The following is a 22052-nucleotide window of genomic DNA, read 5'->3' as shown; positions in this document are numbered from 1 at the left end:
TATTTATTTTATTTTTTGGTTACGTGGGGTCTTAGTCACGGCATGCAGGCTCTTCTTTGTGGCGCACGGGCTTCTCTCTAGTTGTGGCGTGCAGGCTCCAGAGCTTGAGGGCTCTTCGTTGCAGCGTGTGGGCTCCAGAGTGTGTGGGCTCAGTAGCTGTGGCACGCGGGCTTAGTCACCCCACAGCATGTGGGATCTTAGTTCCCCAACCAGGAATCGAACCTGGGTCCCCTGCATTGGAAGGTGGACTCTTAACCACCAGGGAAGTCCCTATATTTATATTTTTAAACTACACACACACATAAATACTGTATACGATCTATATATTATAGAGTATTAGGACTCTCCAGAAAAACAGAACCAATAGGTTGGATAAACAGATAGATAGATAGATAGATAGATAGGTGATAGGTTGCTTACCGTAAGAAAATGACTCGTGCAATTATGGAGGCTGAGACGTCCCATGAGCTGCTGATCTGATGTCTGCAAGCTGTAGACCTAGAAAAGCCTGGCCTAGCTCCAGTCTGAGTCTGAAGGCCTGAGAACCAGGAACACTGGGCATAAGTCTCCGATCAGCGTCCCAGCTCAGTCAGGCAGAGAGAGTGGATTTTCCCCTCCTTCACTGTTTTGTTCTATTCAGGCCCTCAGTGGATTGAATGACGCTCATCCACATTGGGGAGGGCAATCTGCTTTACTGAATCTACCAATACAAATGCTAATCTCGTCTGGAAACATTCTCACAGACACATCCAGAAATAACGCTTAACCATATATCTGGGCACCCCATGACCCGGTCAAGCTGACACATAAAATTAACTATCACATATAGTAATAGTTAACTTCTACTCAGCACTTATTATGAGCCTGGCACTACCCCAATCACTTAACATGGAACATCTCATATAAATCTTAATCCTACCCTATTAGTTAAGATTATTAATCCATAGTTTACAGATGTTAGAACTGAGGCAGAGAAAGATTAAGTAACTTGCTTAAGGTTACATAGGAAGTAGGAGCAAGCACTGGGACTCAAATCTTAGCAGTTTGGCTCCAGAACCGAACCTCTGAGCCACGATGCTGATCATCTTAAGCTCATAACAGTGATGTTATCTAGGAAGTGGGGGAAGGCAGGGAGCGAGACTTGGGGGAGGAGCTGGGTAGTGGTCAAATAAAGCTCTGCAATACCTGTAATGTTCTATGTTTTTAAAGGGCAAAGTAAACTCGTATATTATTTGTGATAATAAATTAATTTTTAAAAATTACATATGGGGGCTTCCCTGGTGGCGCAGTGGTTGAGAGTCCGCCTGCCGATGCAGGGGACACGGGTTCGCGCCCCGGTCCGGGAAGATCCCACATGCCGCGGAGCGGCTGGGCCCGTGAGCCATGGCCGCTGAGCCTGTGCGTCCGGAGCCTGTGCTCCGCAACAGGAGAGGCCACAACAGTGAGAGGCCCACATACCACAAAAAAAAAAAAAAAAAAAAAAAAATTACATATGAAATATATATATATATATATATATATATACATGAAAATATATAATTATTTTTCAGCATATAGTGATTAATGCTACAAGGAAGTAGACAGTGCTCCATAGCCTTTAATGGTGGGCTAGACCTAGTCTGATGCGGAGGGATGTTTGGGAAACTTGCCTGAGGAAGTGTCTTTGAGCTGAGTTGTGGATGATGCATGTGTATTAGTCAGCAAGGGTAAGGAGTTGGGCGTGGGAGGGTGGAAAGATTTCCTGGCATAAGAAACTGCATGAGCAAAGGCCCTGAGGGGGGGTACCACAAATTCCCAGAACTAAGAAAAGGTAAGTGTGTTAGGCTTTAGAGAAAGAGGGGACATGGCTTGAGATGAGGTTGGGGAGGTGGACAGGGCTCTGACCTCATGGAGGCCTGTAGGCTGAGGAAAGGACTGGGAGTTTAATTCTCAGAATATTGTGTGCTGTTGGGTAAGATGAAAACTGGACACTCTGATTGGCACCATGGAAATCGCTGGAATCACTTTCGCAGGGCTGTGTTATGATAGTGAGTAGAAATGCCAAGAAAGAGACTGAAAATATAGACAAATCTCAAAACACGGGGATCTAAAGCACAAGACTGGGATAGGGAGGCCCCTGGAGGGTGAACGTGCCATTGAAGTCTGGGTTTAATTCCGGCTGCTGTTGTTATTTTTATGATGGGAAAGACTTTTACACACAAAGACATATCCACAAGGACGTTCATCATAGTATTGTTTATTACAACAACAACAAAGAGAAACTAAATATCCAGCAACAGATCGAGTAATCAAATTACGGGATATCCAAGTGACGCAAAGCAATTCAGTGCTTAAAAAACTATATCGTAGAAGAATATCTATCGTGGGGAATGTCTACAACATATGAAGTTTAAGAAGCAAGTTATAACATCATGAATATATTACGATCTCATTTCGGTGTCAGGATGTCTCCTCCACCTCCTCCCTTCTCCCTGTCTTCATGCCTGGTGGTGGGAGGAGGAGGGGGTCATTTGACATAACGCAACATGCCCAAAATTATGCCAAGGGAAGTGATCCACTTTATCAAAAGGGAGGTTTATTTGTCTTGTGGATGCTCCATGTGGGTCCAGGATGGAGCTGGAATGTTGGGGGAGGGCAGAGGGATAAGAAGGAAGGCACTTGTGGTCCCAGCTTAGGCCAAATTTATACCAAAGCTGAAAAAAATGTATTGCTCGTTCTCTGGATTTTGGAGGAATTTGTGATAGGTTATAGGAAATATCTGGGTGGGGGGCAGAGTTTTAAAGGAAGATGTGACCGCTCACTATCAGAAACAGGAGTCTTGAGTGTACTGCTTGCTTAAGAGAGCTGTACCTGCAAAGGCATCTCTGAGCAAGGGGGAGAGGTCATCTCATATAGGCTTTGGGGAAGCGTGGAGTTCAGCGATGGGTCAACTTTCAGAGTGTTTAGGAATGGTCGACCTTTGGCTCTAGAAGCACCGTCAATGGAGTGAGGTCGCTGCTGACTGGTTATTCTCAGAAGGGTGGGCTATGACTGCTGGAGCGTGCGGCTCCAGGAGCATGGTTACTGAAATAAGTGGTCATAGAAGAAGCCGGGTAGATAACTGGTGCTAAGAGTTACTTGTTACTATAGCCACATAACAATCCATCTTTTCCTGAGAGGATGGGAAGAGAAGGAAAGAGCAGGGAAGAGATGGCAGGGCAGTCCACACATACATGAAGATGAAGGGTCTCAGTGAAACAGCCCAGGGGGAGTCTTTGTGCTAGAGCTAATCCTGACTGGCCAGGACTGGTTTCTAAAGAAGGATCCCAAAGGCACCCAGAGCTTCCTGGATTGGGACTCACGGCTTGGTTGTGAGAGAAGAGTGCTATCCCCTCCTTACCTCCGCGGGTCTGGTGAGAAGTTGTATTTCCAGTGACCTGGGGTGGGGGAGGCATAGCTCCCGGGTGCCCCCCTACCCTCAGGTTCCCCCCTACCCTCAGGTTCCGATTGGGCCCTCCCTCCTGAGTGATGACCTCCATGACCCCAAAGGGCTGGCCCGGGGTCCACGAGCCGATCAGAGCCCGCGAGGCCTCAGCTTCTGCCTCGCTGTGTGGCAGCCGCGGCCAGCTGTCAGCCCCCTGGACCCTCCAGAGACTCTGGGGCTGGAATTCCTCGGGCAGATTTCTCACCCTCTCAGTACTTCCTTCCAACTTGTCTGGCAAATGAAAAGACTTCACAGGCTTCCGAAGAGGACTGTGGCAGGGACAGCTTTGGGAGGGATAAAGAGCTCAAGGAGGGGCGGATATCACCATCATTACAGTCTAAACCTCAGACCCCCGCTGGGGGCGTCAGGCGGTTACATGTCTGTAAACAACCAGGGCTGCCGGCCTGGCTGTGTGAGCACAGAGGCTCCCGTTGCTGAGTGGCTCACACGGTGACTCATGGGGGGCCCGGGCTGACTGCTGGGTGGGGGTGGGGGTGGGGGAGCCGGGGCCTTAGATGGGAGAGAAGAAGGGATAGGCCTAGAGATGGGGGCTGGCGGTGGGGGACTCTCCTCTTCCGAGTCCAGTGAGGACAGGGGCTGATTCTCCAAAGTGCCTCGACGGAAGGTCAGTATGGCCGCAGGGCCCTCTGCCCGTCACCCAGGTAACGCCCTCTCCGTGGGAGGAATGCAGGTGGGAGGGTGCCCAGCCCCGTGGGGAAGCCCTCACCCTCCTCCCCGCCGGACTGTCCTGCCTGGTGGTTGCCATGGTAAAAAGCTACCTCAGGGGCTAGAAACACTATCTTTTTGGCCTGGAGCCCTGTGGCCTGTGAGGTGGGATCCACAGATGGCTAGCAGGGACCAGGCCCTCATCTGCCTGTCACAGCCAGCGTCGGGGTAGGGAGAGCACACTCCAGGCTTCCCTCAGGAAAGGGAAGGGTCGGCCTTCTCTAGGAAAACAGCTGCCGGGCTCCGGTGCTGACAGAGCCGTCTTCCACACCAAGGCTCTGTCCTGTCACCGCCCTGTCTGGAGCCTCGGTTTCCCACCAGTGTGTGCAGAGGGGCCCGTTCTGTGGACCCACCACGCAGATGTCTGGCCTGCCTCTTAGGTTTGGAGCAGACACAGTTCTCCTCCCCTCCTCTCCTCTGCGCTCCATCCTGAGGAGAGATGATGCGGTGAGGGGTAGAGAGCACGGAGTTTGGATCCAGATCTGGATTCAATTCCATTCCTGTCACTTACTGGTCAATTGTGAAATTCTGACTCACTTAACTTCCACGGCTTTGGACGCACCTGGCCCTCAGCTTCTTCATTGGCAAAATGAGGGTATGGAAATGGATTATTTGTAAATTTTCTTTCAGCCTGGAATTCCAAGATCACGTCACCCTCCTGCCTAGAACACTTCCGTGCCTCCCGCTGCTTCGCAAAGTCCTGACTCCCCGAGGATGGCGCCTGGGGCCCAGCCCACCTTCTGGCCTTAACCATCACTCCTCTGCTGCACCTACCTTACGCATCAGTCACACTGAACCACTGGAAAAGCCCTGGCTTTTACCCTGGATTTGGGGGAGGGGGCACCTCTGGGTCTTTGTTAGTGGGTTGCCTCCACCTAGAACACCTTCCCCAGCCATCTCCCTGCACTCAGGCTTGCCTATTCCTCAATGTCACTGACTTTGCAAAGCTGGCCCTGACTTTCTCCATGGGTAAATCAGCTCAGCTCGGATTTCTTTAGTAGCACTCCATCTGCCTTTGCTGAAGCTATGTGGCCTTCTTTCCTTCTGTTGTGATCACCTGTGCGTATCTGATTCCTTTGACGAGTTTTTCTAGGAGCAGGGACAATGTCTTAGCTATCTCTGTGTAATCCTAGCTAATCCAGGTGTTTCACTGGGTTGGGTTTCTGCCTAAGAACATTAGGGCCTTCAGCATTAGGGAAGTGTAGCAACATTCCCCAAACCCTTCCTTCGCTCCCCACGCTGTCTTAAATCATCAGAAGCTCCAAGCAGAGCACCAAGCTCTTTCTCTAGCTCTGGCCCTGGCATCTTTTATTTCTCTCTCAGAATCGTGCCTTCTCTCTCTTAGTTCTCAGGTGGACAACTTAGTCTTTCCAGCTAAGACCTCTCTCTTTATCCTTATTTCTTCCAGAATGGGATTTTCTTTAGTAAGTGGGGACGCTGGAAAGACTTTCATGTGCTAACATATTTTGCCCCTTCACACATGTATCTGCTACAAAATGCGTGGTCCTAGTAGACTCAAAAAATGTTCATGAATGAATGAATGATCGGAGTAACGAGCCCACATGCATAATTAAGACCAAACTCTACTTCTCTCCATTCCATGTGCTTCTTCCTAGACAAAGCCACCATAATTGGTTGTCTGGATTTGCTATAGCCTTCTAGGTGGTATTTGTACCTCTGGGCTTGTGCCCTTAGAGTCCATCCTCCGCATGGAAGGCAGAGTGATCTTTCAAAAATGTACGTAATGCCACTTCATTCCCCTGCTTGAAACCCTCCAGTGGTTTCCCTCTACATTACAACCAAATTCAAACTCCTTACCCTGCAAAGCCCTTCATGACCTGCCTACCTCTAACATCACATCTCCTGGCCCTTCCTTCCTTACTCATCACGCTCTAGCCACACTGGGATTCCTTCTAGGCCTTTGCATCAGCTGTGTTTTCTGTTCAAAGGGCTCTTGTCCTGTTTTGGAGTGATCTTCACATGACCATAACTTCACCATAAATGTCACCTCCACAGAGAGGCCTTCCGTGACCTCCTGGTCTAGAGAACCTTCCCCAAACAGTATCTCATCACCTTTCCTTATTTTCCATTCAGCCCCTATTGCTGCATAGCAAACTGCCCCCAGACACTTTGTTTTTATTACATCTCATAATTCTATGGATTAGGAAATCAAACAGGGGACAGTGGGTACAGCTAATGTCTCTCTTCTCTATGGGGTCTGGGGCTTCAGCTGAGATGACTGTAATGCCTGGGAGCTGGAGCAACTGGAAGCTGGCTGCTACCCCTGCCTACATATCCATACGTATCTAAATTGCTAGCTTGGGCTTCCTTCCAACATGGTGACCTCACAATAGTTGGACTGCTTACATGGCAGCCCAGGGTTCCAAGAGACCAAGGCAGAAGCTGCCAGTGCTCTTTAAAGGACTTGGAACAATTATAAAGTCCCTTCTGCTATACTCTATTGATCAAAGCAGACCCAGGTCAACTCAAAGGAAGGGCCATCTCTAATATGCCAGAACCTTATTCTGGCAATAAGTCATTTTCTCGTTAATTTCTCTGTTTACATGTATAGATTGCTTATTGAGCAAACCGTGGGAGCACAAACAAACCAGTTTCTTTCTCTCATCATTGCTTGTAGATTAACTATGTTGATCCTCCTTTTCCTGTTTCTTAATAGCATCTTGGGCAGACCTTCTAATGTTCCTGTCACTTTAATTTATTAAAGGTCCAGCCCCATCTAGGCTGGTCCATCCAATTTAAGACTAAGCCCTTTCTCTCCCCTGGGCAGGGCCTGGACTTGGCTCAAGGGAGCGGGGAGAGGCGTAGTCTGCCCCTGTACTCCTCTCTATTTTCCTCGCCAAAGTCCCTTTCTCTTTTTTCACAGGGCCGGGAAGGAGAAATTAGGGGAAAGTTTCTCTTCGCTGTGGCCATTTCTTCTCCAGCTATGAATGTGCCTCGTATGACGGGCGTCTAGATGCCCACTCTCACGTGGGTGCACTGCACACTACAGGGCTACCCCACGCACTGCTCCCTACTGTGTGCCCTTTCCAGATCTATACCTGACACCTCCACTCAGCTACTGTCCCAACCCTAGGTCCACAGCCTCGAGCCTCTGGGGTTTCCTCATCTGCACGTATCCCTCTTGGGAGAACACGGGAAAGGAGGCTCGTGGCCATTCACCTTCCCCTATGTCCCCCTGGAAACTCCCGCTGGAGGTGCTGAGGTGTCCCCTCTCCCCATCCTCTGTTACTCACTATTCAGTTCTCCATTCCTCCAACTCCCAGCCAGCTAGCACATGGGCTAATCTGAATGACAAATCCAGCTCCAGGGAGACGAGAAGGGGCCAGCAACCCAGGTCTCTGGTGACCTCCCCTCCTTCTCTCTCCTTTCCCCCTCCCTGGTCCTCCGCTTATGGAGACTGAGGAAGGGGATGCTGGGTGATGTTTGAGCCTAGCAGGATTACTTCAGCCATCTCTTAATAAATCCTGTAGGCAGATGTGTCCAGCCCCAAATTGCTCCTTCTTTGTTTTAGAGTGTGGGATACTCAAGACCCCTTTTTCCTAAGTTATGGTCCAGTCTCCAATTTGAAAAAGAATAAAGTCCACCCAACATCCTTATTGGACCACGATTATGGTCTGTCTCTCCACTAAATACAAGATCCATGAGAGCAGGTCCTGGGAGTTTTATTTCCCACTGAGTCCTTGGGGCCTAGGACAGTGTCAGGTACACAGGTGGGGCTCCACAAATATATAAAGAGCAAAGGAAAAGGGCCCTCTAGGTCCTAAATGATTTGAAAGGACGGCCAGTGTAGTCAGGTGGACAGTCAGCTCCTTTCCTACTGACTCCTGCTGTGAGGCTCTGGCCCGGATGCAGACTTTTGCTTCTGGCCTCTGGATGCTCCCCTGGTCTCTGTCTAGTTCTCTACAGAGGTGGCTGGTCTGGGTGGGGAGGCAGACCTCCATGTGGGTGACTTGTGAATCTGAGAGCCTTGGAGATGCTGCAAGAGCTGCGGTAGGGTCCCTGGGGCCACATCAGAGCCTAAGGGGGAGGGGTGCTCTTCTCAGTTCTCAGTCTGTCAGAGGCAACGGCTCAGAATGCGTACAGCCCAAGAGTGGAGACGCTGGAGAGAAAGTGCGTTTCTTTTGCAAAGCGTGTCCCCCGGGGCTGGCCCACCCCTACTCTGTGATCACCAGCCAGAAGCACATTCTGACCAGACTGTCCTCCAGGGGGGCCCAGGCCTCGGTGAACAGACCACCAAGGGCCTCAGCAGGGCCTCCCCACTCCACCTACCTCACTGGAGCGTCCGTGGCTTCCTTCCAAAGCCTGGGGCGGGCCCCTGCCCCCGGGCCTTGTGGCTTTGTCTGAGCAGCCTGCAATTAGAGAGAACAGGGAGCTCCCCTTCCCAAAACACAACAGGAAAACAAACACATCTTGTGGGTCAAAGGCAGAAGGGAATCAGAGAGTAAGTGTATGGGATTGAAAAAAGAAAAAACATTTTTTTCTCATTTCATGCCAAGGTGTTCAGGAGGAAGACAGAGGAAGACAGGAGGTCAAAGGAGGAAGAGATCAGGCAGCATCTGCCAATCCCTGCGTTCAGCAGCCAGCGTGGGTTGGAGGTGGTGCAGTTCAGTCCCCCAGGGCCACAGTCTGTGGCACCTGGGAGCCCCCATTCACTCAGGGTCCAGAGGGTCGGGCACTGGGCTGGGTATAGGGTGGCCCTGGCGGGGAGAGGAAGGGGACTGTGCTCTTGAATTTGAGGGTGATCGGGGTGGCTGGGGTCAGGGCCTCCCAAGTTTGGGGCCAAGCCTCCATCCTGGGAACCCCTCATTACGGGAGGAGTGGGCCTCAGGGTCGTGCCTAAAGCACCTGGGAGAAGATGCCCCAGGGAGCTGCAGCAACAGGCTCGAGCTACCCCCGGGGAGCCCTGGAGCCCACGGTCCCTTTTACTTCTGTCCTGCTTCCATGTCCTGCTATTGCCCGCTGCTCTGGCCGACACACTCCCCTGGAAAGCTGTTTCCAGACTAAAATACTTTATTCAAGAGAATCTGGCTTGGTGGTCAAACAGCCACGCGGGGGCAGCTCGCTCCATGTCCAGCCTGGGGCCACTCTTTGCCTGTGTCCCTGGGAGGGGCAGGATGGTGACGCCTTAGCCGTAAAGAACAATGTCCCAGCACAAGCAGTGGCAAGATGTGAGGCCAGACCTAGGGGACAAGGAGTGGCCAAGGCCCCCAGGCAACCACTGTTCTCCACAGCTGAATGTTCTGATCTCCAGGGGTAGAGCTGCTGCCAGGAAGAGGGTGCAGAGCTGCTGCCTGCTCACTCTCCCAGCAGGGCCAGTGGGAGCAGGCTTCTCCACTCCCACCCCGGCCAGGAGCTCCCCCAGCAAGGGCTGCTGGTCCATGCGGAGCCCAAGGCCGGGGGGCAGGCGGTGGGTCTCCAGTCCTTCCCTCTCCAGCCCCCTGGTGACCCCCGGAGCCTCTGGGGCCTGGCCTGCCCCTCACAAAGCCACACGTCTTGCTTCTTCCCAAGCTGAAGCCACATGGGTCTGTCTTCTGTCTTTCTCTCACGTTCTGTTTAAGGCACTGAATTCCTGAGGGTCCTGTCCCTCCCTGCCCCTCCTCTTGGAGGGAGTGAGTCATTCAGCAGGGATACAATTGGCTAATAAATAGAGGGCAGGTGCCAGCAGGGAGGTAACTGAGAGTGGGACGGTAATAAATACACGAGCTGGGTGTGGGGTCTCTCTCCTCCGAGGGGCTGGTTACCTCCGGGGAACAGTATCGCCGCACCTGCCAGAGATCAGACACAGAAAGGGGGTATCAGCCCAGTGTGGAGGGTGGGGTCCCTCCTATGGGAGGGGGGACAAACCCAGAGGGGAAGCTTGGACAGGGAGCATGGGAAGCCTGGATCTCTGCTTGCACGAGGCCAAGAAGCATCTAGGAGCTACCCCTCACCAAGCACGCACCCAGGTGCCCAGCCCCGCGCTAAGCACTCTCTCGTTTACCCTTAAAAATATCCCATGAGTAAGGCACTATCATCCTTTTGCAGATGAGGAAACGGAGGCTCAGAGAGGTTAAGAAACTTGCCCAAGGTCACACAGCTAGTCAGAGACGAAGTCTACTTTGAACGCAATTTGGCTCCATGCACCAATGCCTTTGCTTACTCTGGGACAGCAGTCTTCAAACGAGGATATGGGAACCCCTAGGTGTACGTGAAGGTTTTCCAAGGTGTATGTACTGATGGTTTTAAAGAAATTCGTTTTCAGCCTTCCCATGTACTCTGCCTGAAAACTGTCTGCATGAGAGGTCCGCTTCCCCCATCTTCTCCACCTGAGGTCTGCTTCCCACCATCTTGTTCCCAGTTGCCCTTCTCCCTTAGGAAGGAAGGAAGCATCTTGTCCATTCTAAATCCTGTTACAGTACTTCTCCCCAAGGTAAGAAGGATTCGAGGGGACACTGAATAAAATAACCATCTGAGACATTGTTGTAGGCGTTGAGAAAGGAAATATGGTGACTGACTGGGTAAGCAAGCATTTTGCAAGTGGGGTGGTTTCCAAGTCTGCTTTCAACAAAATTGAAGAACAGCTTAACCGAATTGTCAGTTAATCTGTCATGAGAAGTAATTTTTGTAGATCACCTTGAGGTTTTTGGCAAACAACTTGGAAGGAGTTCAAGTGATTGAGTGACTTCCAGTCCCATTTACCTGTTTATGTGAACATGGTTTTTCACTCTTTTCATCTATAAAAAACGATGCACAGGAATGGGATTACTATTGAATCCTGCCTCAGTCTGGCAGGAGGTAACATTCGTTACTGAGTTCATTAACTAATTGAAAAGAAGTAGCTGCATCCATCTCATTGAGGTGCATTCCCAATAAGATGGGTTGTACTTCTGCGTTTAGCATCTAGTAAAATATGATGTATTTGTGCTGTTTTGATCAGTTGCTACTGATAATAATTATTGTGATAATTCATTCCAAGAGAAAACTGAATTTCGAGTTTTCTGCTCACAGAAAATTTAAAATAATTCAAACCATTGTTGTGGCAGATAAATATGACAAGGTGATAAATAAAAGACATTTGAATATTAAAAAAAATACTACATTAGGCTGAAATTCTGTGGGGAAAGTAAAGTGGAAAGACAAGTTCAAGGAAAAAAGAAGCAATGGAAATATTCAGCTATCAAAGGAGAGCGTTCATGTATTTTTTTTGTTGCTGTTGTTCAGTTTTTTTAAGAGTGGATGATGGTATTAAATTAGGATGGCTTATTCCACAGGATACATTTGGAGAGTGATATAATGGCTTTATATTAAAATATTAATATTCATGATCGGCCAGAAGTTACATCCTTTGCAACTATTTACAATTTTGATGAAAAAGTTCAATGTCAACTTAAAAGTGAACAAGGGAGCACGTGAGTTTTTGAATTTCTTTCAAGAGATTCCCGAATGAAACGTTTGAAGACTGCTGCCCTAGCAGATAGAGGACAGGCCGCTTTCCATCTGGGGCTGCCCAGCTGGGGAGCCCCGCACTGACTACACTGCCAGCTCCTCCCCCAGTCGCTGCTTGGGCCCAGGGGAGAAATTAGTGCCATGTGCCTGCAGAGGACCCACCCAGAATCCTCCCCAGCATCCCTATCTTCACAGAGTGGGGTGGAGGTCTCCGCTCGTGCAGGGTTGGGCTCATGGGGTAGGACTTGGCCAGCCCCAGTCCCATGGCATGAAATGATTTCCTGAGTCCTGTTGGTGGAAGGAGACAGGCCCTGAAGGAGAACCGTGGTGTGACTGAGTTACTGTGCATGATGAAATCCTTTATTTTTACTCTTTACTCTCACAGATTTGGGTTTTCCCTTCTCTAATCCTGCTCTCCCAACACTCAGGCTTGGACTCCAGCCTAGTCCTCCGGATGTGAAGCCAAATGGGCAGGTAACATGGAGAGGGAAAGGGAAGCGAGTGGACCCCAAGGCTCCCTGGGAGGGTGGAAGAAATATTGGTCTGGGAGCCGGTGAGGGGCTACACCTTCCCCAAGGCCACCAGGAGGTAGCCCTGGCTGAGTGTTTGGACGTTTTAGCACTAGAATGTAAGCCCTGTAAGAGCAGGAAGCTTGTTGGTTTGCCCACTGACGTACCTGGCACACAGTAAGTGCTTAGTAAACGTAGACCGACTGAATGCTTGGTGGACCCCCTGACCCCTCATTCTACACACAGAGAAAAACTTGGCTCAGAGAGGTGACGTGACCTGCTCAAGGCCACACAGAAACTTAGAGCTAAGCCAGGACAAGAAGCAAGGCTTCCTGGTTCCTGTCCTGGTTCACCTGAGGCTTCCTAGGCCCTAGAATCTCTAGGTTGTGGCCCCCGACCACTGGCTTTGTCCCTCCCCGACCACTGACCCTGCTGGCAGGGTTGGGCTCCCCTCTGGCCCAGCCTCCTTGCCATCCCTGGGCCCCCCGCGCACTCACAGGTGGCAGTCTGTGTGTCTCTGCTTCTCTCTCTTCCTCTTCCCCCTGCCCTTGGGTCTCCTCCTGTAATAAGCCAAAAGCGTCAGGACAGAGTGGCTGGGGACCCCCATGCTAGGACAGGGGCTGGCAGGCCTGAGAACAGCCCGGTGCCCCAGCCAGGCTGCTTACCTTTCTGGCTTCATCTTCTCCCGCAGAGGCCTGGGAAAACAGAGAGGAGCAGGGGAGAATCAGGAAAGCAGTAAGCGGGGGCTCCCTGCCCCGCTAAGCCCCCTCGGACATCACCGGCGCTGGTCCTGTAGTTGGCACTGAAGCCACTAGGGGGTAGCATGGAGCTAGTTAGGGAGAGATGCCCAGAGGCCTTGGGGCTTCCGCTCCCACTCTAGCCTCTGGTGACCCCACCAAGAGCGGTGTGAATGCCCTCTTGGGGGTCCTCTCCACACCCTCTGCTCTCCTCTGCCTCTTGGCATCAAATCTGGGGAATGAGTCTGCTCTCTGCTGCCTTTCTCTGTTCACTTCCTTCCCTCGCATCTGCCCTTCCTTCCTGGGTGCCCTCTGGGAGTTTCCTCGCTGACAGTGAATGAGGCGCAAGGCCACCTGTCAGGTGGACATCGCGCCACCCCCCACCCTGAGGATGTGTGACGGTGCAGGCAACATCAGGGGGCCAGGGTGAAGGGTGGGGTGAGGGGAGCTGATTGAACGCCCCACAGTCACCAGGCTTGTCCTGGCTCTGCCTCCGGGCGCTGTGGCTGTTGACCCAGAAGAGAGAAGAAAGGTGGCCCTGTTGCCCAGCCCTCTGGAAGGGGACAGGGCCTCAGTCTCCCCTGGGAGCCAGAGTGGGGGCATGGGGCAGCGCAGCGACAGCAAGCTTTGAGGTCAGGGAAGACTCCCTAGGCTGGCCATCTCCCTTGGGAGCCAGGGCAGGGTACCAGCGCCTCCTGGGACTGCCTGGTCGTGTCTCTGCCATCTGGGACCAGTCAGAGACACTCTTGGACCCTCAGTCTTCTCATCTGTCTGCCCCAACAGAGAGGCTGTGAGGGCAAAGGTGATGTGGAAGGTGAAAGGTCACTGTCAAGCACTGTGCCCGGGAGGGTTTGTTACTGAACTGTTGTTATATGGCCAAGCCCTGGCAAGGGGGGACAGGAGGAAACAGATTGGGGCAGGGCCTCTAACAGTGGTACAGATCCAAAAGGGGTGGCCAGAGCCCAGGACAGTAGGCAGGACCAAGCCCAGGGCAGTACCGGGGCTCCTGGAGAGTGTGGTAACGGCCACGAGAGGTAGCAAGAAAAAGGGCAAGCTTAGGGGTTAGACAGGCTGGGGTCCACTCACTAGCTGTGGCAAATCATGTAACCATAGCAAGCCTCAGTTTCTTCATCCGTAAAATGGGACGACAATGGTACCTATCTCCTAGGGTTGTTAGGCGAGCTGGGACTTGGTCTCTCTTGCTCACCACTGTATCCCAAGGAGCTGGGACAGTGCCTAGCATACAGTCGGTGCTCAATGGATGTTTATTGAATAAATGAGAAAACACAGTCAGGTGCCTAATGCGTGGCGAGGCACAGAGGAGATGCACCATAAATGGTGGTCCTCCCCCTCCTCCTGCCCCAGGATAGGGCTCAGGACCTCTTGTCTGGTGTCTCCATCCATGGCCCAGGGGTACCAGGAGAGCACCTGAGCCCATTTCTCTCTTCCCTGTGCCTGGTTGGCAGTGCCAGGCCTGCTGCTCCTGGTAACTAATGCTCAGAGTACCCTGGGCACCAGCAGCAAGATGTGCTGGTGACAGGCTCTCCCGGGTGGGGGAGCGACTTTAAAGAAAGCTCCTTCCCTCTGCCCCTTCCCTCCCACCAGGGCTTGTCCGTCTCTGCGCGCCTCAGCCAGTTGACCCCTCCCGTGGGCACCAGCCTGGCCTAGAACTAAGTCCAGTCACTTCTTCCAGGGCCGTGGCAGCTGCCTCCCAGCTTGAGGAGGGAGATGGCGTGCCCTGAGCCTGGCAAGTTTGGGAGGGACCCTGGCTCCCTCCATCCCTGTGGTTTCTCAGCAGCTGTGGTCCAGCTGCTGGGGCCAGCTCCCTGGGCAAAACCGGCTGATGGGGAGACACAAGCAGCTGCCACTGGTCGCCGATTTCCCTGGTCTCCCTCAACTAGGAAGCAGGGACGGGCAGCCCCTGGCTGAAGCTGCCAGGCTCGTGGGGGCTGTCCCTGCCACACCCGAGGACCCACCTGCACTCGCAGCGCACATGCTGAGAGAACGTCAGCTCCACGTAGGAGGGCCGGTCCCCAGAGCGGATCTTCAGGAGCTGAGGGGAGAGGAAGGTTGGGTGACTGGATTGGGGGCGGCCTGGGGTTTCCAATACTCCCTCCAGCCTCCCCTTGCATGAGGACCAGGCTCCCTATTTCCCACCAGCCTTTGGACTACACACCCTCATTTCGCTTTGAGTGTGGGGCAAATAGCCCTCCCGCCTGCATGTGGAGCTGAGGGAGGCCCCTGTCCCTCCCGTCCCAGGGCCACCAGCATAGCAATAGTGTAGGAAGGGGGTCCCTGCTCTGGAGGCAGCGAGACCTATGTTCAAAGCTTGGCTCTTCCACCTGCTGAGCAAGTGAAATAACATCTCTGAACCTCAGGTTCCTCATCTGTGAAATGGGAATATCACTTAGCTCCAAGGATCGAATGTTGAGGTAACATTTCTGAAGCACCTAGCATAGCGCTTGGCATTATTCAACTAGTGCTCAAAAAACCACTGTAGGTGTGAGTGTGTAAGAAAGCTCAGGGCGTGAAATGCCAAATGTCCCTGGTATAAACAGGGACATCTTGAATCCGAACAGATTTCTTTTCCAACCTCAACCAGATATCCTAGGTCCTGGGGCAGGGCTAAGCCAGAGGCTGAGAAAGCTGGTAAGGGAGGAGGTGAGGGGGCTCAAAGCTGGGGCAGGGGTTCAGGAAGGAGGGGCACTGTGGTAAGAGGATAGGCCTGGGCGTAAGTCCCAGTCCTGTGACCCTGGCCTGCCCTCCTTCCCTCCCGGGCCCCCTCGGGGGCAGGTTCTGTGGCCCTCTGAGCAGCATGTGGACAGAGGGGCAGGCCCGGACACGAGGAGGAGAGCCCGCTTACCTGCATGGTGACATTGACCGTCTCCACTGGAACACAGTGCAGGTTCTCATCGCCACAGCAGCCCGTGCAGCGCAGCAGGGAGACGCAGGACGGGCTGAACATGTGCTCAACCTCGCCGGGGTACTCAGACACGATGTCCACCAGCCTCTCCAGGGCCCGGCAGTAGCTACGGCCCCACACTTCCTGGAAGGGCACCACTGCGAGGAGGCACAGACAGCTGCGTCAGGCCAGGAGGGGCCTGCTCCTTGAAGCCTAGGCCCTGCGGGTCCTCCCAGGTTCAGCCCACACCCCCTCCTCCAGGAAGCCCCCTGCCTATGTGAGCTCCCCCGGCTCTGAACTCCTGATGTGATCCCTTTGGGATGACAGCTGGACCTCCAACCCGTCTGCCGGATGGAAATCCCAGTGGAACGGAATTTCTCAGTGTCTTGAGCTCTCAGCTCTATTCTCAAGTCAGGGGCCGCATCTGCCTCGGTGCCTTGAAGCTTCGAGGAGCGTGCTCTGGCAGCTCCCCAGGCCCTCTGGATCTTTCTTAGCCCTGACCTGGTGCTTCCTCAGTCTTGGGGAATTGGCAGAAAACAGTCAGTTCTGCAAGACTGGCTTGCAGAGTCCCACAGGGAGGGTTAGCCTTCCCCTTAGTCCTTGTTTCCTGCCCACACTGGGCCAGCTCCTCTGCCTGGTGGCCAAGACTGCAGTCAGCAACATGCCCCATTCCCGTGCTCCATTTCGGTCAGGCCACCCTCGTGAGAGCTCGGGGCCACATCATCCTAATTCCCACTTGAGGTCCATGCTCCTTGCCCCCTTCTCGTTTCTAACCAAATAAAGCCCACTTCCCACTTCCCCAGGCCCGCCTCCCTTCCTCCTCTCCGAAGCCTTCTCCTACTTGTCCAGCGTGAACAGATGTTCCTTTTTTGAGCATAACTCAGCCCCAAGGGCTTGCCTTATCTCCGTCACTGGTGGCTCTTATCTTTTTTACAAGCAAGTTGAGGCTCCTTGAAGACACGGACCCAAGCACCCAGTAAACACAGGCTAAGTAATTACTGATTGATTAGATGAGAATTCACTGAAGGTTATCAGGGACATCCCTGACCCCCACGATGTCCTGGTGGTCTTGACCAGGAACTTCTGCGGGCTGATCTGGAGTCTCTCAAAAGACGTTGCTCCTTCAGGGGAGGGCCTGGGGCCTGGTCCCAAACAGAGGCTCACAGGAAGTGAGTAGCCAGAGCCAGGAGACCTGGCTTCTAGTCCTGGCCCTACACTGGCTGTGTGACCTTGGGGCGGTCACTTCACCTTTCTGGGTATATCAGTTTCCTCAGCTGAGGAAAAAGAAGAAGGTTGGGAATAGATGGTTGCTAAGGGCTCTCCCAGATCTGACAGGCAGTCTGTGATTCTGTGCACACAACCCAGCCCAGCTGTGAGACCGTGAGCAGAGACACATCTCCAGTCCTGGGTCATCCTGCTCTGTACCTGGTGGTCATCCTCAGCTGGTGGGGGAGGACAGGGAAGCTGGGCCACCTGGGGACGCTGCAGCCTCTGCCCTAGGGCAATGGCCTCTCCTAGCAGCCCCTCACTACCTTCCATGTCCCTTCCTAGGAGGCAGAAGGGGCTGAAGTCCATTCTACTGAGCCTACGAGGACGTGAGTCTCAGGGTAATCTCAGAGGAAAAATAAACTTCAGCCCTAGCAGAGGCCCTCGGGAAAGGCTGCAAGCCGGTGGAAAATACCCAAGAGGCAGTGTGTCCACGTGGAGCTGGCTGAAGCGGCCACAGAGCAATAAATTGTGCTTATCTGAGCGTCTGCTGCTCCATTCTGCCCTGTCTGCTTAGGGGGCACTAGGGCTGGGCCCAGGGATGGGAGGGAGACCAGAGACCTCCCTGATCCTGCCTCTCCAGGCCACTGGGTCACTCTCCCTGGACCCAAGTGGGAAACAAGGCCCTCTCCTCCAGGTCGTTCCAAAGCCCCAGGGAAGCCAGCCTTTGCAGGGAGAGGTCAGAGGAGCACCTCCCTATTGTAACTCTATGAGTGCGTGTTTAGTCTAAAACCTTCATAAGCACTACACAACTCTGAACATTTAATCTCTGCCTCGGAAAACATAAATAACAGCAGAGGGATAGCCAGCTGCCAAAGTGCCACAGAAGGTTCAGGGTCCTGCCCCGGGACCAGCCATCAGGGAGGGGGAGAGCAGCAGAGAAGGGGCACCCCGTCCCCCTACCATCCTGCAAGCAAACTCCACCCAGCTGGGCCATGGGGCCACCGCCAGGTTAAGCAGAGCCGCAGGGCCTAGGAGGCAGAAGGGATTTCCTTTCCCCTCATCCGCCATGCAGACTGCGGCAACAGGACCCAGGCTCCGGGGCCCTGAAGCCCACCGCTTTCTGGGCCTCATGGCCGGATGGTGTTGGGAGAGGGCTGAGAAGGAGGTGGGCTGGGCCTGGTTTACCTGGCAGACACCAGGAAAGGGGGCAGCTCATTCCTGGGGCTGCTGTCTGGGTGTGTGGGAGAAACAGAGGGGGCTGGGCGAGGGGCTGGCTGAGGGAGTGCTGTGACCGCTCCCAGCTGTGGGCTGAGCCCCTCGGCAAAGAGCTCTGCTCAGCTGCTCCTGCGGGCAGCCCCAGACCTGCTCAGAGGCCGGGGTGCGGGAGAGGAACAGGAGGCTGTGGCCGAGGCAGGCGCCTGGCTGCTCCCGGGGCCAAAAAGTGGGCTCTCGGCTCTCTTGCCAGCCCCTGGGTGAGCCTCCCGTCTGGCTCCAGCTGCCTACCACCCAGGACAGAGGAGACCCCAGATGGGAAGTGTTTCATCCTGAGAGCAAGCTCCTGGGGGGGGGGCACTGGGAGGGTGGGGGGACCGGGCTGGGCAGAGCCACTGGCCACCAGCCCGAGCCCAGCAGGTGTCCTCTTGGTGGTCACCGGTGGGGCACACACCCAGCCTGCGGCAGGGGACACCCTGCTCAATGCCTGCTCAGCTGTGAGCCGTGGGGAGGCTCGGTGCCACGCGCTCCAGCTCTGTCACATGCACTGAAGAGTGTCCAAGGCTTTAGGCGACCCCAAGGGCCTCTGTGAGCCTCAGAGCCTTCATCTATAAAACGTGGAGAATACGAGTGCCTTCCTAGTTCACAGCTTGTGGCACAGAGTTATAGTAAATGCCTGATAATATTACCATGAGTAGTAATAGTAAAAAATCAACGTCTGCGGCTGCAAAGCACAGACCATTCTGTCTCTTGTCTGGTGTTAGGAGGGGATGGCATTTTCAGGATTTTGATAACTGGGGTCCAAAGCTCTTTCCCTGGTCATGATACAGGCTCCCTAATTGATCAGGATGACAGGTGAGCTGTCCTAATGGATCGACACTTCCCGGGTCCCTCCTCACTCGGGTCCCTGGGAGAAATATACTCCTGTGTCTCCTCCATGGAGTCAGAGAATCCTACAATCTGAGAAAAAGAACCTTAGATATCATGTAGTTTAATGCTCCCATTTTATAGATGATGAAACTGAGGCTCAGACTTCCTTGATAGCTGTTATCTGAAATATACTAAAAGCATCAAAAAGGCCATGGGGTGGAGGTAGGTGATGGGTCTCTCTCCAAATCCCAGAGAGCATAATATTGTGCCAATCCCAGAGGGCAAGCAGGGGGAGGGAGAGGATATCAATGAAATCAACGTCTGCTACCACCCCCACCTTCTCAGTGCCCAAGGGGCTTGGGACTCAGCCGTCAGAGCATGGTCAGGCCCAGGAGAGGCTGGCTACAGGCAGTAGAGGGAGGGTGTTCCCAGCTCACAGAGGTCACCACGCGTGTGCATGTGCATGTCCTTACATGCTCCCTTTCTTCCGTGGAAAGTGGTGTGTGGCCTGGCTGCACGTCTTGGAGAGGCAGGGAGGGAGGGGCAAGGCAGGGGGCCTGGCATGGGCCTCCTGCCTTCTGCACGTATGTCTCTTTGGCAAATTGTCTCACCCTTTGAAGATTCCCTCTTGATACAACCCTGGGTGGGGAGTGCTGGGGCCAGGGAAGGCACAACTCATTCTGTCTGGAAAGGCCTCGTCAGGTCCCTGAAGCTCCTCCAGGGCTGGCTACTGGGAAGGTCCTCTTGCCCCTCCCTGGTCCTCTTGACTGCTGGACCACTGCATCCAGCTCACAGACCCCCAGCCTGGCCCTTGGCACTCATTGCCTGCACTGCCCTCCAAGACCCCATCTGCCCCCCTTACATCATGCTGGGAAGGGGCTCTGATGAACCCCAACCTGACGAATCCTGGGTAAACGGGCCCCAGCCCTGCTCTCTGTGCGCCGGGTGACCCTGGCCCAGGAAGACACCTCTCTAGGCCTCTGGGTCACAATGGGGGGATCTCTCAGGCCCTGCCAACTCTGTCGGCCAGGGCGTCAGCCAGTTTGCAGACTCTCCCCAGCTCAGTATCAGCCTGCACCCACCCTTCCCAACCCTTCCCATCCTCTGCAGAGGCCCAGGAGGTGAGGACTTGGCGAGCTGTGCACCAGCCCCTCCAGCCCCGCCCCCGCCCCCTGGGCCCAGGCAGCTTACCTTCCACCTCTGATGAGCCGTTCGCAGCAGACAAGGCCCACTGCTGTGGACAGAAAGGTGCAGAGATGAGGGGGACCACCTTGGGCCTCTGCGCTCTGGGGCCCAGTGTGTCGGTAAGATCATAGAGGCCCCTCTGACTCTGAGCTCCTTCCCACCCGCTGCACACACTCTGCCCTGTCTCACGGCTGGCTCCTTCCAGGTTCAACGAGAAAAACTCAAGGGACCCTGGGTGGGTCCCGTGGATCCCACCCCGTCTCTGGCCTCAGTTTCCTCATTTAGAAAGGGTGGGAGGCTGGAAGCTTTTGGAGACCCTTTGCCTGCTCTGTCCCAAAGATCTGGCGATCCTTTGGGGTCTCCCTTCTACCCAGCCCCCAGGCAGCCCTGCTGGGCCCTGTGCAGCTCGCCTTGGCTGGGTGCCAGAGCCCAGGGGGAGGCGATCAGCTGGTGAGAGCCGAGGCGCTGGAGCGGGTGGCGCCAGGAGCCGGTGCTGCCGGTAAAGTGACACCTCTGACCAGCCCTGCAGCAGGCAAGCGGGCGGCGGGTGGCGGGTGGTATGGCCCTTCCGCCCCGTGGAACTGCCCAGCCCACCCACTTCTGGGCTGGGGCTCGGGACTCCCAGGGCAGTGGGACAGCGCAGTGGGAAGGGAGCTCATTGGCTTTGTCAGGATTTCGCTGCCCAAGCTGGCTCACAGCCAGACTCACCCAGCTCCTGGGAAAAGGGCCCTGCTCACTTCCCCAGGCCCTGCACTCAGGACCTCCAGCTGCCCATCCGGGAGAGAGGGCACAGCAGTGGGACCCTTGTCTTGCCCCCAGCCCACCCAGGAGCCCTGGGCTCAGCCTGGAGCCTTGGTGGGGGCAGGGCCCAGCCTCCCCACCAGTAGTCTTTTCAGCCGGCTTTCCCTCCACCAGGCCAGGTCAGAGGTCCTGGGGGCGTCTGCCTGGTCACAGGGCCTCGACCCTGACCACAAGGCCAGGGACCCGCCTGGGATTAGTGGAGAGATGCTTTTAGCAAAGCCACCAGGGCTCCAGGGGCCAGACAGGAAACCTCCCTCCCTTCCCTGTGGCTTCCCTGCCCCCGCCAAGACAGACCCCGGAGCTGAGGTCTGGGACAGCCCAGCCTGCGGACTCCTCCCAGACGACGTGGTCCAGCCTGGCTCGTGGGAAGTGTGTGGACATCCTTGGAGGTGCTGCTCCCGGGAGTGGGTCTGTGAGTTCAGAGCCCCCTGTTCCCAGTGCTGGGGGTGGGAAGATTAGGGAAGCCAGGCTGGGGCGTGGGGGTCTTACCTGGGGGGGCACAGCAGGCAGGGCCAGCCCAGCCAGGAGCTGCAGGAAGCAAGTGAACAGCCTCATGGCAGGCATCTTCTCAGACGTACCAAGCCAGGGGGCTCCAAGGGAAAACCACCATGCTCGTACCCCGGGGGAGCCCCTGGCACAGGAGGACAGGAGCTGAATGGGGGGCTGGGTGCCCCCCCTCACTGCTGCCCCGAGGTCCCTGTCGGTGGCCCGAGCATCCTCTAGAAGCCCTGGGGATTCTGGAGCCCGCAGGTAAGGCTGCGGCTGGGGCACCTGGTGCGGAGGGCCCGGCAGGGCCGGTCGGTGTGGGGCAGGCGGGTCCCTGAGGAGGGTCCGTCGGGCGCCCGGAGCGACCCCAGGTCCTCTCGTGGCTGGCGAGTGAAGATGCAGCTTCTTCCTCAGACAGCAGCTCCCTTCTGGGACTGAAGCTTGTCGGCCGCTGGGTTTCAGGGCCCGCGAGTGGGGGCGGGGCTGCAAGCCCGCCCCGCCCACCG

At 54.7% G+C, this 22052-nt stretch overlaps 1 protein-coding gene and 1 long non-coding RNA gene across 9 annotated transcripts; one reads left to right on the top strand and one right to left on the bottom strand.

Annotated features, from left to right (window-relative positions):
- Window positions 1-1730: 1730 nt before the first annotated feature.
- LOC137220725 (uncharacterized) lies at window positions 1731-16686 on the top strand. The gene is made up of 3 exons (XR_010941764.1): window positions 1731-1810; window positions 12021-12109; window positions 15782-16686. It is a non-coding gene; the product is annotated as an uncharacterized lncRNA (long non-coding RNA).
- PGF (placental growth factor) lies at window positions 2217-22008 on the bottom strand. Of its 8 annotated transcripts, none has more exons than XR_010941724.1 (9): window positions 21550-22006; window positions 20266-20308; window positions 15745-15941; window positions 14858-14934; window positions 12810-12839; window positions 12642-12704; window positions 11798-11946; window positions 8480-9975; window positions 2217-8227 (listed from the first exon to the last, which is right to left on the bottom strand). XR_010941724.1 is itself a non-coding variant. In XM_067730050.1 (9 exons), the coding sequence occupies exons 2-9, from the start codon at window positions 21622-21624 to the stop codon at window positions 9848-9850; spliced, it is 762 nt and encodes a 253-aa protein (XP_067586151.1). In that variant the 5' UTR covers window positions 21625-21691; window positions 21832-22007; the 3' UTR covers window positions 2217-9847. The 8 variants fall into 8 exon arrangements, 7 of the variants coding, with proteins under 7 accessions (XP_067586151.1, XP_067586163.1, XP_067586157.1 ...); XM_067730050.1 differs by having other exon boundaries at window positions 2217-9975; window positions 21550-21691; window positions 21832-22007; XM_067730062.1 differs by having other exon boundaries at window positions 2217-9975; window positions 11798-11923; window positions 21550-22008.
- Window positions 22009-22052: the final 44 nt, after the last annotated feature.

The sequence above is a fragment of the Pseudorca crassidens genome, chromosome 1 (assembly GCF_039906515.1).
Source record: "Pseudorca crassidens isolate mPseCra1 chromosome 1, mPseCra1.hap1, whole genome shotgun sequence".
In the NCBI taxonomy this organism is placed as follows: domain Eukaryota; kingdom Metazoa; phylum Chordata; class Mammalia; order Artiodactyla; family Delphinidae; genus Pseudorca; species Pseudorca crassidens.
The sequence above is the reverse complement of the archived record's forward strand: the minus strand, read 5'-3'. Positions and strand labels throughout refer to the sequence as shown.